Below are 17,839 nucleotides of genomic sequence, written 5' to 3'. Positions count from 1 at the left end.
TGTGTTCATAACTCAGACTCCAGATTTCCACTTGTACGAGTATATCATTCATCAGTTCATGAGTTGTGTCTTCCGTTGATAGCTAATGTACATATTTCCTATTGGAAACTGCATGTTCAGGTGTTGAATGCAACCTGTGAGGCTCCCTTTGATTATAAAAGTGTTTTTACATGCCATTCCACTGATATCATGGTTGCAATCACAGAGGTCACTTTCTACCAAAATAGTTTTGGTTACAGCCTTTAAGTGGCTCCTGAGTAGTATCAATTTGAACATGCCACTCCTGCTATGATACTACTCTTCATATAAAAGCACAATACTGTGGAAACCTGAAACAAAAACAGAGAATACTGGAGAAACTCTAGATCTGGCAGAATCTGAGGAGACAGAAACATTTTGAGTCTGATGTGACTGTTCAGAACCGAGACCTGAGACTTTTCAGTTCTGAATAGTCATAGTTCTTCATCAATCTCTTTTTTTTTTCTTCCATTCTTCATACTTACCACAGTGTGTCCTGTCCTTTTTTTTGGAAAGCATTTGTCACTTTCAGCAAAGAAGTTGTAAAGTAACTTCCTGCGTACTAAGTTCAGATCTGCTTACGTGTGGGATTCACCCCTGCATGTAAACACTGTGTAGCTACCAAACAGGAATCATGAAACATTGTGGTAAAATTAATATCTTTATTGCAATAGTACTTTTCAGAATCCTCATTCTACCCTAACCTCCCATGTAATTACCAGTCTATTTCTTTTGTCCTCATCATATCAGTTCCATCCCATTCATTCCTATACAAGTAGTTCTTCCATAATGTGATGGTCATGTTCTTGTGTAACCCTGCATTATAGAAAAATTGCATTTCTAGAAACCATGCTTAAAAGTGTTGGCGATGTAATCACATTACAGCCAATACACATTTTAAAAGTTTGTGCTTTAAAAAGTGTCCCCAATTCATTGATCACATTACAGCAAATTCATGTTAACGAATCATACATTATAGGAGCATGACCTGCACAAACCCCTGCATTCCACCCCTCCCATGCATTGAGAGTAATGGAAAATTTTCCCTCTTTTTTTAGTTTCTGATGACTGGTAGCCCCACATATTTGCAAACATTTGGGGGAGCAGCAGAATGCTGGATATGTATTATCTTGTTTCACGGTGGCATTGTGTTAGTACTTCAGTCTGAGAAACTAGTAACCATTCCTTTAGAAATACGTTTTGTAATCTTCAGGTGGTGCTGAATTTGAATGCTGAAATTTGATTGCTAATCGGGAAAGCTGGAAATGCTTTATTGTTGGCATAAAATCAGATTGTTTAATTCTACATAGTAACAACCTGGCTGCCACTCTTGGAATCTAGCTAAAGGAGATGGTTAAGAGCAACCTGATGGAAGCAGCCTGTTTCCTTTAGGAGAAATAGTATTAGAATACTTTTATAGGAATAGTCTACAGGCTTCCTAACAATAGTTGTTTAGTAGGACTGAGAATAAATTTTATACCTAGTTACCTTTTTGTACCTAAAATGGCACAAAGGTCTGTAATGCTGAACTTTTCATTTCTTTATCTTTCTAACTTATTCCTAAGAATCTGTTCCTAGGTACCATAAGTGGCAACTTTGGAAACTTTAAACTTTTGTACTCATGTAAGCACATGTGACAATAAACATAATTCCAATTCTAAAAATTTGTAGAAAATGACACCATGTAAGAAAAACAATACATTACTTATGGGTGACTTGAATCTTCATGTAAATTAGAATAGCTGGATTGGCAGAGGAAGCTATGTAGAAGAGTTTTGAGAACAGTTTTCTAGAAATGTTTGTTGAATGAATGAAAGAATGATTTATGATCACATATACCTAGGGAGATAGTGAAAATTGTTCTGTCACCCCAATCTGGTGCCATTTTGAGGTACAAAAGAATAAAAAGAAAGTATTTAGAGTTCAGCTGGGGTCCTCAAAATGGCTTCAGGACTTGGTTCCCACTCCCAGCCTGCTACAGCCCCCACTCTGGGCACCGACACCACCGCGGTCAATAACCTATCACTGAAAAGAATCCACATTCCAAGCCTACTGCAGCCAGAAGTACCTACTGCACCATTGCTGCAGTCGATGCCCTGCTGCCATTCCAGGAGTCCACGTATTAGACCTACGAAGCTCCCCTATCACTGCAGCTGACACCACTCCAGACTCCCTGCAACGTCAGGACAATGAGACAGCTGGTCTGGAGTGGAGGGGCTCAGTCCCAACACTACTTACCCTGACGGTGCCACCATCTTGTGGATCCTACCAGAGATCAGGCTGTTTTGGATTTGGTGATGTGTAATGAGGCAGGTTTCGATAAATAATGTCAAAGTCAAAGATCCCCTAGAAAACAGTGACCATATTATTAGTAGAATTTAGCATTCAGACTTGATGGACTGAATGGCCTGTTTCTTATCCTGGATCTTATGGACATACCTCATCTCCAGTCACTGCCAACTTGTGTGAAAATTAAAAATCACAACACCAGGTTATGGTCCAGCAGGTTTATTTGGAAGTACTTAGCTTTTGGAGTCCGACTCCTTCATCAGATAGCTGTGGAACAGGATCGTAATGCACAGAATTTATAGCAAAAGATCACAGTGTCATGCATGCAACTGATATGATATGTTGAATAAACATAGATTGCTGTTATGTCTTTCATCTTTTAGAATGGGTTTCAAGTTTCAGTTCATTAATATATAAATCTTAGAACTTCATTCAGATCATACTCTCGAGACAACTTAGGTTTTATTAAGGTGACATCGCAGCTCAGACAATGCATTAAAGGTGTGAGGTTAGAGTCAGTCTATTTTCATTATTCAATCCAAAGCACTCTGCTGCCGACCAATACTAGTGAATATGGGGTTAGTGCAGACAACCAGTGGTTGTATTTTTTTAAGAACATATTAAGGAGTTGCAGGTGTTCACTGTGTGAAATATACCTGATATGGAGATGTTAAAGTCTAGTAATCTGACTAAAGAGAAAAAGAGCTCTAATTGGCATACAGTTACTCTTTCCCTTAACCCTGTTTCCTAGCTGAAACGCTATTATATATCCTTATAGGTGCTGTCTCTTCCAAATATGCTGATCACTTGTACAAAACAGTACCTTTTTGTGTTGGATGTTTTACTTCTGTTATCATGCTTTATTGTACTTATTTGAGGTATTGAATCAGAAAGCTGCAGATAATGAGTAACATCCTAATTCTCTCCCTTACTGATGTTGTGCAGCCACCACAAGAAAGGTTTATGAGAAAAAGCTGGAACAGCTGATGGACCAGGGCTCAGTAAATGAGGAAAATCAACCAAATGGGAGCACAGATTCTGATCAGTACAGTGACACGGAGGAAGGTGAGTAAACCCAGCTTATTCACAATTGTCTTTTGTAGCTGCCAGTTTAAATAAAAGAAGATGCTTTTTGAACTTTTGCAGCTACTTTTGGTATCCATCACAAAACAACAATTGTCTTTAAATCCTGAAGCAAAGACAAATTGTTGGAGAAATTCAGCAGGTCTGGCAGCAGTTGTGGAGAGAAAGCAAAGATAATGTTCTGAGTCCTTCAGAACTCACTGGACTCTAAACATTATCTTTGCTTTCTCTGCTCAGATCTTCAACATCCGCTGTTTTACTCTTAAAACCCATCTCTCCAATTCTGTATCCTCCTGAGTTTGTAATTATCGAAATGAAATTAAATGGAACTGAATCTTCATTTTGTGTTGAGGATAAGCAGGAACCAAACTCAGTTGAGGTGTATTGACTCTCCCCTGATCCTGGTTTGACAGGAAGGAGCCTTTCCATTACAATCTCCTCTTTATACGAATGTAGGTTGTTAAAATATTTCAGATTTACTTTTATTGAAGCGTCACTTCTAATGGAACTGCTGGGCAGTAACCAGTGTTTAGTTCAGGAGCTGATTCAACTGTAATTTACACATTTATTTCAACTGCAAAGAATTTTGAGTTCTTTGACACATTGTTCAGAGTTAACACATTACAAACTTTTTATCCTGTCCCATTTCCCTACCCTTGCCTTGCCATTCATTTTAATATTTTGCTGTCAAATATTTATTCAATTAATTTTTTTTAAAAAGAAAGTTTCCTCTTTATTCTACTTCAATTGATGTTTCTTAACAATTCTTTACAGAGGAACAGTCTCTGAGCCATTACACTAAGAGCTGGAGAAACAGATTTGCAGGAAAAATATTGAATTGTTAGAATTAGAGGAGTTATGATAATGAGATACTTTAACTACTTCAGTAATGAACAATATGTCATGAAGGGCAGAATAGGTACATGCATGTCTCTCTTGTTTTTGTGAAGAATGCAAGTTTCTTTAATCTCTTTTCAGAATGAAAGAGTTTGACTCCTAATATTGTCATGATGAATCTCTCCAATACCATTTTTCCTAAAACAAGGTGCCAGTAATTGATCACAGTATCTTAACTACAGCCTGACCAAAGTGATTAAGTGCTATCACAAATAAAGACACAAAATGTTGGAAATACTCTTGTCTTAGAGAAGCTTCAGCTCTGGAGAGACAACATTTTAACTTTATGAAATCAACTAATTGTTAATTGTATAAATGTTGGTATACTACCTTACACGTTTTCCCATTGCATTTGCGCTGTGTTCAACACCAAATTGTTTGATTGCTGTCTAAGATTCAGCTTGTTTTATTTCTGTGAGATAGTGAGCCCCAGCGAATTGTACATTGCATTGTTTCTGTAATCAAAGAGCAGAACCTGGTGAATAACACTTACTTGTCTTTTGATTATTCAGAGATTGTAACTGAAAAGAAGGAGCTGTTTACAAGCAAGACCAAAACTCCTGTAATAACCAGGCAGCGAAAAACCGAATATAGTTGGGTAAGTGATTTACTTGCATAACATTGTCAGTGTTTCACAGTCAAAAATTCAAATTATTATATATTTTAAAAATTAGACAGTGTAAAAAATTGATTAGTACAGCAAGCTTGTTTTAACCAGCACCTTAGGAACTGACACTCTCAGTAAACTATCAAAAATTATATACCCAAAATACCAGAAGTTTACTGTTTTATCCCAATATTCGCAATGTCCGGAGTAGTCAGTTGAGGGTGTGAGTGAGAAAGCTCCCATGTAAAGTATAACAGTGATGTGTATACATCCTGCATTATATTTCTATTACTTAATATATAGAACATAGAAGAATACAGCGCAGTACAGGCCCTTTGGCCCTCGATGTTGCGCCGATCCAAGCCTGTAAAGTATAACAGTGATGTGTATACATCCTGCATTATATTTCTATTACTTAATATATGTTTTTGCATTATAATATTTGAGCAACTGGTACCTCACTGGTTCCATAGGTACCAGTTAATAAAACGTTTGCTGCATTTTGAATTGAGCAGCATAAAAAACAGGAATTAGTGCTGAAAAACATTTCAAATAGTTGAAGTTCAGAAGAATTCGTACAGATTTGTAAGTGTTTTATAATCAACCGGTTCAGATATGTTATGACACAACTCTGGAGAAATGTGCGGTGACATACTTCTGGCGCAGATGGGACCTGAATACAGGCCTCCAAGCTGAGAGCTATGGACATTACCAGTGCCAAAAGATCCATCTGCATTCAATTTATATAGTGTTTTTTAAAAATGTTGAGCAAATCTATTGCGATCTCAGAGCATAAAATAGCTTATGGGCAGTTTGTTGATGTTTTAATGAAGTACTTGCGGCTGTAATTGAACAGTTTGCTACAGCAATGTGCAAGTTCTCTAAAGAATGGTTTAATAGTCGTATTGGACTGTTTTTGCAGAATTGAACGCAATTGAGATTTAACTGCTACAGCATAAATATTCCTGATGTTATGTCATCAGGATCCAGAAATGACTCTTGATGATCTTAATGCATATTCAATTTTTAAAAATTCTTTCAAGAGACATGGGCATTGCTGGCTGGCCAGTCTTTATTGCTTGTCACTACTTGCCTTGAGAAGGTGATGGTGAGCTACCTTCTTGAACTGCTGCAGTCCATGTCCCGGAGATGAATTAGGGAGGGAATTTACAGCCAGTATTGGCTAAAATAGCATCTGCTAAAATGGAAGACAGGAATATTCATTTCGTAATCTGAGCTATTTAATAGAGTATTCATGCTCAACATGCCTGTAGCAATCCTCATTAACACACTCAGTGCTCTCTTCTCCTTCGGCCCTCTTGCGCTAACCTAATGGAGAACATACAGTGCAGGAACAGGCCCTTTGGCCCTCCAAGCCTGCGCCGATCCATATCCTCTATCTAAATCTGCCAGCCATTTTCTAAGGATGTATATCGCTTTGCTACCTGTCTAATCATCTTAAATGACGCTATCATTCCTGCCCCTACCACTTCCACTAGCAATGCATTCCAGGCACCAACCACCCTCTGCATGAAGAACTTTCCACGTATATCTCCCCTAAACTTTTTCCCTGCTCACTTTGAACTCGTGACACCTAGTAATTCAGTCCTCCATTCTGGGAAAATGTTTCTTGCTATCCACGGTGTCTACACCTCATGATTTTGTAGGCCACAAAATAGGAGGTCTCCCCCCAACCACCACCTTTCCAATGAAAATAATCCTAATCTACTCAACCTATCCTCATAGTTAGCACCCTCCATACCAGGCAACATCTTGGTGAATCTTCTCTGCATTCTCTCCAAAGCATCTAATTCCTTTTGATAATGTCGCAACCTGAACTGTACGCAGCATTCCAAATGTGACTGAACCAAATTCTTATACAATTGTAACATGACCTGCCAACTCTTATACTCAATATCCTCTCCAATGAAGGAAGGCATTTCTCTGTACATAGATTTTTTTTTTTCCCCAGGACTTTTCCATTTACTGTATAGTTCGCTCTTGAATTGCATCTTCCAAAATGCATCACCTCACGTTTATCTGAATTGAACTGCATCTGCTATTTCTCTCCCCAGATCTCCAATCTATCTACATTCTGCTGTATTCTCTGACAGTCCCCTTCACTATCTACTCGTCCACCAATTGTAGTGTCATCTGCAAACGTGCTAATGGTGCAACCTACACCTTCCTCCAAATCATTTATGTATATCACAACAGTGGTCCCAGCACAGATCCCTGTGGGACACCACTGGTCACAGGTCTCTATTTTGAGAAGCTCCCTTTCACTACTACTGTCTCCTGTTGCCCAACCAGTTCTCTATTCATCTAGCTAGAACACCCTGGTCCCCATGCAACTTCACCTTCATCAGCCTACCATGGGAACCTTATCAAATATATTACTAATGTCCATGTATATATCTACATCCCTCCTCTCATCAATCAACTTTGTCAGCTCTTCAAAGAATTCTATTAGGTTCGTAAGACACAACCTTTCCTGCACAAAAACCTGCCTATCACTGATAAGTCCATTTTCTTCCAAATGGGTATATATCCTATCCCTTTGTATCTTCTCCAGTGGCTTCCCTACCACTGATGTCAGGCTCACCAGTCTGTAATTATCTGGATTATCTGTGCTATCCTCCTTTAAACAAGGGGACAATATTAGCAATTCTCCAGTCCTCTGGCACCTCCCCCATTTTCAAGGATACTGCAAAGATATCTGATAAAGCCCCAGTTATTTCCCCTCTCGCTTCCCTCAGTAACCTGGGATAGATCCCATCTGGGAGAAAGTGAGGACTGCAGATACTGGGGATCCAAGCTTAAAAATGTGTTGCTGGAAAAGCGCAGCAGGTCAGGCAGCATCAAAACAGAAGGAAAATCCTTCTCCTTTGATGCTACCTGACCTGCTGCGCTTTTCCAGCAACACATTTTTAAGCCTAGATCCCATCTGGTCCTGGGGACTTGTCCACCTTAATATCTTTTAGAATACACAACACCACTGTGTTGTGTATTCCTCCCTCCTTATGCCGATTTGACCTAGAGTAATTAAAGATCTATTCCTAACCTCAAAGTCTGCCATGTCCTTCTCCTTCTCCTTGGTGAATACCGATGCAAAGTACTCATTAAGAATTTCACCCATTTCCTCCACTCCACGCATATTTTTCCTCCTTTATCCTTGCGTGGGCCAACCCTTTCCCTTGTTACCCTCTTGCTCCTTATATATGAATAAAAGGATTTGGGATTTTCCCTAACCCTGCTCGCTAAGGATATTTCATGACCTCTTTTTGCCGCCTTAATTCCTCGTTTCAGATTGGTCCTACATTCCCAACATTCTTCCAAAGCTTTGTCTATCTTTAGTTGCCTAAACCTTATGTACGCATCCGTTTTCCTCTTAGCTAGTCTCGCAATTTCAACTGTCATCCATGGTTCCCTAATCTTGCCATTTCTATCCCTCATTTTCATACGAACATATCTCTCCTGAACTCTAACCAACCTCTGTTTAAAAGCCTTCCACATATCGAATGTGGATTTCCCTTCAAACAGCTGCTCTAATCAACATTTCCCAGCTCCTGCTGTATTTTGATATAGTTCGCCTTCCCCCAATTTAGCACTCTTCCTTTAGGACCACTCTCATCTTTGTCCTTGAGTATTCTAAAACATATGGAATTGTGATCACTATTCCCAAAGTAATCCCTCACTGAAACTTCAGCCACATGATCGGGCTCATTTCCCGTGCTCGAGAAAACCTCCTGGATGCCCCTACAAATTCTGCTCCGTCCAATCCTCTAACACTAAGTGAATCCCATTCAATGTTGGGAAAATTAAAATCGCCTATCACCACCACCCTGTTGCTCCTACATCCTTCTGTAATCTCTCTACATATTTGTACCTCTATCTCACATTCGCTGTTGGGAGGCCTGTAGTACAGCCCTAAAATTGTTACCGCATCCTTCCAATTTCTGAGCTCTGCCCATATTGCCTCACTGCTTGAGTCTTCCATAGTGCCCTCCTTCAGCACAGCTGTGATATCTTCTTTGACCCGTAATGCAACTCCTCCACCCCTTTTACCTTCCTCTGTATCCCACCTGAAGCATCAATATCCTGGGACACATAGTTGCCAATCATGCCGTTCCCTCAAATTAAGTCTCAGTAAACTTCAACCCAGGTTTCAAACACATTCAGCGCATTACTCAGTGATAGGTAGACTAATTACTTGTGGATGTATTAAAATATGGAGCATAATTTGTTGGTGCATGCAATAAAGAGATATATATATATAAAAAATGTAGCCTTTCCAACATCCTGATCTCCCAAAGTTGTTTACAACTACTTTTCAAACATGGTCACTATTGTAACTGTATCTAATGTGGCAGTGCATTTGCTCACAGCAGGGTTGCACAAACAGAAATGTAATATACGATCAGATCTTATTTCCACTTTTGGGTTTTGACTGACCGGTAACTATGTATCTGAGCCACAATTTGGTTTGCAATTAGTCTAAAGAGGCTACTTGTATTTTCTGAAATAAATACAGAAAATGGAGGATGGGAAATGTTTCTGGCTGTAACCGGCTGATCCTTTTTTGAGGTATTTTAGGTGTTGGAGGTGACTACCTCGAATTCCAGGAGGAGCAGCAGTTACTGTTTTATATGCTGTTGCGTTGTTTTGGAATTTTGGAGAAAAAAAAATCAAAACAGTAAAGGGAGAGGAACAAACAAAGGCAGCACATGGTGAGGTCAGTACAGGAGAGAGTGAGCGAGAGAGAAAGAAATTCACATTGTTAACTGACACAGCAGTGAACCAGCACAATTGCTGCCTTTGCTGTTTGAATTCGGAGTGTGGACATCGGAGTGTGTCTGGGAAAATTAACAAACAGTGAAATTTACAACTAATCTTGGAGGAACCTGTTTAGGAGAGGTCACAGCACAGAAACAGATAAGTGAATATTTTTAAGTATGGCCTTACAGTAAGTCTGCAGTGGTGAGTAGAGTGGGTTCTTTCTTGATTATATGCTTTATTGAAATATGTCTCTGATTAAACTCAAAAGTTTAAGCTGTAAGTATTAAGTTAGCCTGGAGCAGTGTTTTACAGAGGAATAAGACAGTGCTATTTTCTGGGTCTATAGATTGAAAGAAGCAAAATGGCCTTTAGTAGAGCGATATGCTCTTGTCGTTTGTGGGAGTTTAGGGAGAGTTTACTCTTACTGAGGATTATATCTGCAATAAATGTCGTTGGTTGTGAATCCTATTAAATTGAATGGATCGGTCAGAGAGACACTTAGAGACAATGAGGAATTTACAAGAGCAAGGGGATGTGATGGATGGTAGTTATAGGAAGGGAGAAAAGTTGCAGATACAGTAACATAGATGGGTTAATTCCATGAAACGTAAGACAGAGGTAGATAGATAGCCACAGAAGGCTCCTGCACTATCCCCATTTCAAATAAGTATGCTGTTTTGGAAAATGTAGGGGGTGATGGATTCTCAGGGGATTGTGGCACAAACAGCCAAATTTCTGGTATTGAGACTGACTCTAATGCAATACGTTGAATTCCAAGAGATCAATTGTATTACAGGACTCTCTAGTCTGAGATGCAGACAGACGTTTGTGGCCAGCAGCAAAAAATCAGAATAGTGTGTTGCCTCCCTAATGCCGAGATCAAGGATGTCACAGAGAGGGTGCAGAATGTTCTCAAGGGGGAGAGGGACCAACAGGAGGTCATTGTACACATTGGAACCAATGACATAGGAAGGGAAAAGATGAGATTCTGAAGGGAGAATATAGAGAGTTAGACAGGAATTTAAAAAGGAGATTCTCAAGAGTAGTAATATCTGGAATACTCCTGGTGTGACGAGCTAGTGAGTGTAGGAATAAGAGGATAGAGCAGATGAATGCGTGGCTGAGGAGTTGATGTATGGGAGAAAGATTCACATTTTTGGATCATTGGAATCTCTTCTGGGGTAGAAGTGACCTGTACAAGAAGGACGTATTGCACCTAAATTGGAAGGGGACTAATATACTGGCAGGGAGGTCGTGACGAAAGAGATCAACCTGAGACTGGTACAGTTGGGAAAAGGAGCAAGACGAGATTAGGTTAGGATATCTGGTCGGCGTGGACGAGTTGGATCAAAGGGTCTGTTTCTATGCTTGTATGTCTCTATGACTCTACAAGCGATCAGGGCAGGCAGGGACAAGGCAGAGAACAAGGTAGGACTGATAGATTAAACTGCATTTATTTCAATGCAAGAGGCTAACAGGGAAGGCAGATGAACTCGGGGCATGGTTAGGAACATCTGACTGGGATATCATAACAATTACAGAAACATGACTCCGGGATGGACAAGACTGGCAGCTTAATGTTCCAGGATACAAATGCACCAGAAAGTACAGAAAGGGAGGCGGGGAGTGGCATTTTTGATAAGGGATATCATTATAACTGTACTGAGGGAGGATATTCCTGGAAACACGTCCAGGGAGTAGTTAGGGTGGAACTGAGAAATAAAACAAAGGGATGATGATCTTATTGGGATTGTACTATAGACCCCCTACTAGTCATAGGGAAATTGAGAAACAAATTTGTAAGGAATTTTCCTGCTCCTCGGATGCTGCTTGACCTGCTGTGCTTTTCCATCACCACTCTAATCTTGACCTTACCCATTAACCTATCAGAAGAACTTACAGCATTTACAGGTTTTTCTCTATATTATATCAAAGATGATGTGATGGCCTTGTGGTAGTGTTACTCACTAGTAATCCAAAATCTCAGGCTAATGCAATCTGGTTGACTCATAGCTTATCCCTCATCAGTCAGAGGACAGTTATGAGTGACAGCCTTGCCAGCGGTATCTATATCACATGAACAAATTTTTAAAACAGAATAGTTAAATGAATAACTGATTAAAGGATAAACATTTAAGACTTTAAAAAAATTCAAGTTGTAGAAGCCACAATTTAGTGAATTAGTGAAATACTGACTTGCTAAAGCTGATCAGTGTCTTTACCTTAAAGATATAATTGGATGTGAAATCACCCACTAACCTGTTTGGGGATGTTTGAGTTGTTGTCATTTTGCAGCTGACAGAGACAAACATGTAGTAATTTATGTAACAGTCACTTTTATCTAGGTAAGAGAGTAGCTACTGTTAAAGGTTTCTAATGTGTCCATATTACAATATAATGCCAAATTTGAAAATTAAAAATCAAAACATAAAAGAAGTTGGCACTGGATATCATCACTGGTATTGAGTATAGAAGTTGGAAAGTTATGTTAGCAGATGTACGAGATGTTGGTGAGGCCGCATCTGGAGGATTGTATTCAGTTTTGGTCAACTTGCTTCAGGAAGGATATTATTAAACTGGAAAGAGCACAGAAGAAATTTACAAAGATGTAGCCAAAACTCAATGGTGTGAGTTATGGCAAGAGATTGGACAAGCTAGGACTTTTTTCTTTCGAACGTAGGAGACTGAGAGGGGTATCTGCTAGAAGTGTATAAGATCATGAGAGGCATGGATAGGGTGGATGCACTCGGTCTTTTTCCCAGCATTGGTGAATCTCACACTAGCAGGCATCAATTTAAAGTTAAAGGGGAAAGAATAAAAGGGAACCCGAGGGGCAAGTTTTTTACACAGTTGGGTGGCATGCATATGGAATGTGCTGCCAGCAGAAATGGTTGAGGTGGATACATTAACAACATTTAAAAGGTATTTGGGCAAATAAATGGATAGGAAAGGTTTAGAAGGATTAGAAGTGCAGGGAAATGTGGTTAGCATGGATGGACATTTTGGTCGGTATAGACCAGTTTGGGCCAAAGAGTCTTGTCTCCATGCTGTAGGGCTCTGACTCCAGAGCATTTATAATTCTGGTTTCTATTGTGATACTTTAAGATTCCTTTTGTTATGTTATATCTGATATGGAGAAGTAACCACTTCTAATCAGTTAGACTTCTTAAATGACCTCTTCTGGATTCCAAACATTGTTAAAGTTGAAATCTATTGATCCCTCTGTAACTGCGAAAGAAATTAGATCACAGTTGTAAAATTATTGGAATTAATTTTACGAATCTTTCTTTACCGTGCTTGTGACATGTGAATCTGATGAAGAATGAGTTAAGTCCCATTCTCCTCATAAACTGAACTAGATCACTGCATTTTGAAAATATCGTGTTTTTCTCTCTAACTCCAAATTCTATATCTGTTAATTAGTCCTGACTTGGTATATCTACAAATGCCACATATAAGTTTGTTTTTAAAAATGAGATCACAAAGGCAGAGTAAGTTGTCATTTTTAAAATTTGCTTTATCTCTTCCGTTCTGTCTCCTTATTTTGCCTACCGTAAGATATTGGTGAAATCTATTTTGTCTGTACTGTATATTATTTGTTGCTGGTTTCAGCATTGCAATACATAACCATTTATCCTTGAACTTGAATGGTAGGCTGTGAAATTTGAGGGTTATCCATAAACGCACACTAAACTGTAGGAACTTAAATATTTAACTATGATTGACAGGTATAACAAGTAGGGAAACCTGACAATGATTCCAGTTTCAGGATCATTTAGTAACTCTGAAATCATTTTGTTTGTAAATACTGTTTTAATTCTTTGCCAGCTCTAATTGGGTGTTGAAACATTAATTGCATGTAATCATTATATTCATTATATCTTTGTTGTCCATTATTTTAATTTTCTCTAACCTCATTTGGTTGCACTTTGTTATTTACCTTTTTGATTTGAATACAGCACTTTATAAAATTGCCCAGTCTTTCATTGGGATTGAAGATAAATGTAAATAAGCTCTAGAAGTGAAATAAAAAGAAACAGATCCTTTATGTGTGGTTTGGTGCGTTGGTGTTCAAGGAAAGTAGTCCTTAACAACTCATTAGTTAGGAATTAACTAAGACATCTGTGAAGTTTATTTCTTTCAGAAGTGTTGATGATGTGTTTGTGCAGGGCTTAAAAAGCATATCAGATGTTTTTAAAAATGTGTATATATTTTGCAGAAAAATTGAAGAGCTCCAATCTCTCTCTCTCATCTGCAGTTGTCATGATTAATACTAGTCCTGTGTAAAGGCAATTGCTGAATTCTGCTTTATTAGAGGGAAAACAATTTTGGTTTCCTTCATGCACCAGAACGCTTGAGTTGGTATGTGGAGTAACTTCTGTAAATCCAAATAATTATTTTCTGCAGGAAAAGCAGAGAGCAGATGGGCTGCTTAAATAAATGCCAGATAATCAGCTACCCTAAACAAATGAAAAGGCAAAGAAAAAAAACCAGGAAAGTAGGCAACTCCTGTACCACAGAGTAGATTCTCTCTCTATCTCTGTCGAGTTCTGGGTCTTTTAGTTTCTATCATTCTAAAGCCAGTTACCACAACTAAACCTTAAATGAAAGGGTTTCTATTTTCTTTATAGGTGGAACAAAAGGAAGTTGTGAAGGACAATATGCGAGAAGACATGTTCCCTGATCAGGCACCAACACCTACAGGGATCAGGTAGGATGGGGACTGCTGTACCTAAAATGGAGTATCTTTACAGAGGTTTCATTTCACAGAATCTCGGACTTACTAAAGAACCCCTCTACATAAGAAGAATTGGAAATTTATGACCAATTCCAACAGAGACTAGGAGTATTTTCTTCTCTGAAGGCAGTCAGCCTGTGGAATCCTTTACAGCAGACAGCTGTGCTAGTTAGTTTGTTAAATATATTCAAGACTGTAATAGAGTAAGTATATCAAGAGTTTAGGGGGATAAGGCAGGAAAGTGAAGTTGAAGATTATCAGATCAGCCATGATCTCAGATGGATTGAATGGCTACTTCTGATCCTATGTCTTATGGTCTTAATTCATAGGGTTAAGGAAAAGAGGGAACTTTTCAAATAGGTTGGACTCTACATATTCTGAGCTGAGACAAGGACTCTGGCAAATCCAGTAACTAGACTAGTTGGTAAAACTTTAAACTACTGACAGGCAAAAAGGTTTCTGATAAAGGTAAATTTATGAATCTAAAGAAGAGACTTCAGTCTATAAAGAGAGTAGAGATTTGGAGAAAATCAAATAAATCATGTCAGAAAAGGCCTACAGAAATTGGGCACTTGTGTCTAAGGATACAGTGCAAAATAAACAGCTAAAATTCAAGGTGTTTTTTGAACTTATGTACCAAAAATGTATTAATGCCAGAAACATAGATAAATGGGTTTGGTCCTTTAGTCTTTGCTGAGACCTGATTGTATGGTGAGTTGGGAATCGGGTACTCCAAAGTGTTTCGCATTTTTAAACAAAAGGCAAGCTGAGAAAGGAGATGGAGTGCCCATGGCAATAAAACATGAGGTGAAGGTATTAGAGAGGAACATAATCTGGAAAATCAGAATGTCAGTTATGTATGGCTGAAGCTATGAAATAAAAGCCCAGAAAATCTATTGATCGGAGTAGGATATACCTGTCTCCTTTCAGGCAATAGTAGTTAGACTATAAATCAGGAAATTGGAGCGTAATAATGGGAATGAAATAATCCTGGAGGATTTGAACACTGAGTAAACCAGATTGGCAAAAGGAGCTTATGGGGTAAGTTAATGGAATGCATTGTAGGCAGTTTCCTAGGACATGATTTTAAATCTTCTGTATTCAAGTAAAGGAACATAGGAATTAGGAGTGGGATTAGGTAATTCAGCCCTTCAAGTCTGTCCCAACATTTAACATCATCCTAACTGATCTTATCCTGGTCTCAACTCCATTTTCCTGCCTGCTCCCATGTCCCGTTCTCCCACTTTCCATCAGGAATATATCCATTTCTTCCTTGAATCTGTTGATAGATTTTGTCTCTATTGCGCTCTTGGGCAGTGCATTCCACAAATTCACAGTTTCTCCTCATCTCAGTTTTGAACCAACCTCCTATCACTCTGTATCTATGGTGTATTGTTCGAGACTGTCCTTTTTACAAGCCTAGTCAAAGCAAAATGTATTCCTAAACTCCTTAGCCTGGTTTTATTCTGATGAATCTGTCCTGTGCCTTTCCAAGGCCTATATATCCACTGGGGTGTGTTACTCTTCATAACCCAAATTGCAACTGTGGTAAGCTTATCATGTATTAAATGCTTTTATTCATTTCATTCTTTCTGACTCTTCATTAGTGCCACTTGTCGTAAACCAATCAGAGGAGCTGCTGGGAGACCAATTGAGTTCACTTACAAGGACGCACTTCCAAGGAGGCCTTTACCCAAAATCCAGCCAGTGACACAGGTCAAATTGGAAAAGAGTAAAAGTCCGCGTTCTGTCTCCATCTGGATACAGATTGTGGTGCTTCTCATCGTGGCATTATTTCTGCTCTTAGTTTATCAAGCGATGGAAACAAACAAAGGGAATCCATTCCCTGTCATTCCTGAAGGTTCCTCAAAATCAGCGGCTGGCAGTCACCAGTGAGCAAGATGGTACAGGAACTTTAACCATTGGTACATCCTGGAGTTCAGGTCTGAACGAACAGTTCTGCGTTCTTTTTACATTGGAACGGAGATTGAGGGTTGAGGGGTTAGCAGGAGGAAACTGAACATCTGACTTCTTAAAGATGAACTGTATCAGGTCTCTGTGCCATATAAGGAAACAGAAAATTCATTTTAAAATTACAGCCTCAAACATTTTGTAAAATATTTTTCTAAGTTCTGACTTTTTTCACACTTTTTAAAAACTGATACAATTGGCACAATGAGGATAACAAAGATTTGAAGAGATACTGTAGTGTGTTTTAAATTTTAAGTCATCGTCCATAAAGATTGTATATAAAGTCAGTAGTAATGTTGAATCTTTCAAACCTGTTGAGGCATGGATAGACTATTCTTGAGGCATAAGGTCAAAAGTCTGAGTTCTAAAAATAATGCTGTGATCTGTGATGTTAGTTGAACTGTGGTAAAATGAGGATTAAAATAGAATGAAAGTTTTCTGCATTACTGCTTAAAGCAGGAAATACATTTACTGTAGCAGAATATGTTTGAAAATAATGGCATCTTTCAGTAAGCAATTTAATTGGATAGAATTACAAATCTCATCATGAGCCTAGGCGCAGACTTATCAGGTTTTCTTCACCATTCGTTGCTCTTTTCAGTATGATGATTTCAAACAGCCATTTACAAATATGTATGTGCAGTCATAACAAAGACTTGTGTGTTTTAATTGTTTAGACCTGTCGTCTTAGAAGACCTATTTATTAGCAATACTAACATTCATATTAAAATAAAATCATTAAAATAATGATGACTGAGGATTATATATATCTTGCAAACAACATTTTATTTCTTGCCAACTAGCCAATCATCAGATTTGTTCAGCTAGTTTATTTCAACTCTCTTCGGGATTCTCCTCATTTGCTGCCATATCTTTGCAACTCCGTCTCCTACCCTGGTATTTCTGTCAGGCTTACAATGGCTAATCAGCAGAACCTACATGGGAATTGTTTTGAGCTGCATGCTCTGTTTTATTGGGAGATATCTGGTGTTACAAGCACAACTTTAACATACTGGTTCCTAAACACTAGGCGGTCAGATCTATTATTACATTGGAACAACCTAACTGGACGAATTACATGAAGTGATTTCATTGTATGCAAAGTGAGCAACTTATTCGATGGTGTGAAGGAAGAACAACTTCAAAGAAGTTTCCAGTACACGTGGGATGGGCTGGAGAGATTTTGAAATTCCTTCTAGTGCAATGCAGCAGAAAGAAAAGATCTGTTGGAAGGAGACGTAAACAGAAATCACAGAATCTTTACCAATTGCTGCTGTCCAAAAAAGACAACATTAGATATGATCCCAAATTATTGAACTCCGCATTCATTCTGAAAGGCTGTTGGGTGCCCAGTTGAACAATGAATATTGAATTTCATTACAGCAGTGTAGGTAACAAGCAAGCCCAAGTTGGAAATCGGTGAGGAGTTCAAATCACACAACAGGAAGCTCCAGACT

At 38.7% G+C, this 17,839-nt stretch overlaps 1 protein-coding gene across 2 annotated transcripts in view; it reads left to right on the top strand.

The window, feature by feature from the left end:
* LOC122561534 (lamina-associated polypeptide 2-like) overlaps nucleotides 1–17,129 on the top strand; it is a 28,047-nt gene extending 10,918 nt beyond the window's left edge. For both annotated transcript variants that reach the window (XM_043713272.1, XM_043713273.1), the window contains exons 3-6: nucleotides 3,253–3,372; nucleotides 4,800–4,885; nucleotides 14,305–14,384; nucleotides 16,019–17,129. In XM_043713272.1, coding sequence (XP_043569207.1) covers nucleotides 3,253–3,372; nucleotides 4,800–4,885; nucleotides 14,305–14,384; nucleotides 16,019–16,307 — 575 coding nt within the window. In that variant the 3' untranslated portion in view covers nucleotides 16,308–17,129. The remainder of the gene's footprint in view (nucleotides 1–3,252; nucleotides 3,373–4,799; nucleotides 4,886–14,304; nucleotides 14,385–16,018) is intronic.
* Nucleotides 17,130–17,839: the final 710 nt, after the last annotated feature.

This window comes from Chiloscyllium plagiosum, chromosome 23 (assembly GCF_004010195.1).
Source record: "Chiloscyllium plagiosum isolate BGI_BamShark_2017 chromosome 23, ASM401019v2, whole genome shotgun sequence".
In the NCBI taxonomy this organism is placed as follows: Eukaryota; Metazoa; Chordata; class Chondrichthyes; order Orectolobiformes; family Hemiscylliidae; genus Chiloscyllium; species Chiloscyllium plagiosum.
This window is presented reverse-complemented; position numbering and strand designations above follow the sequence as displayed.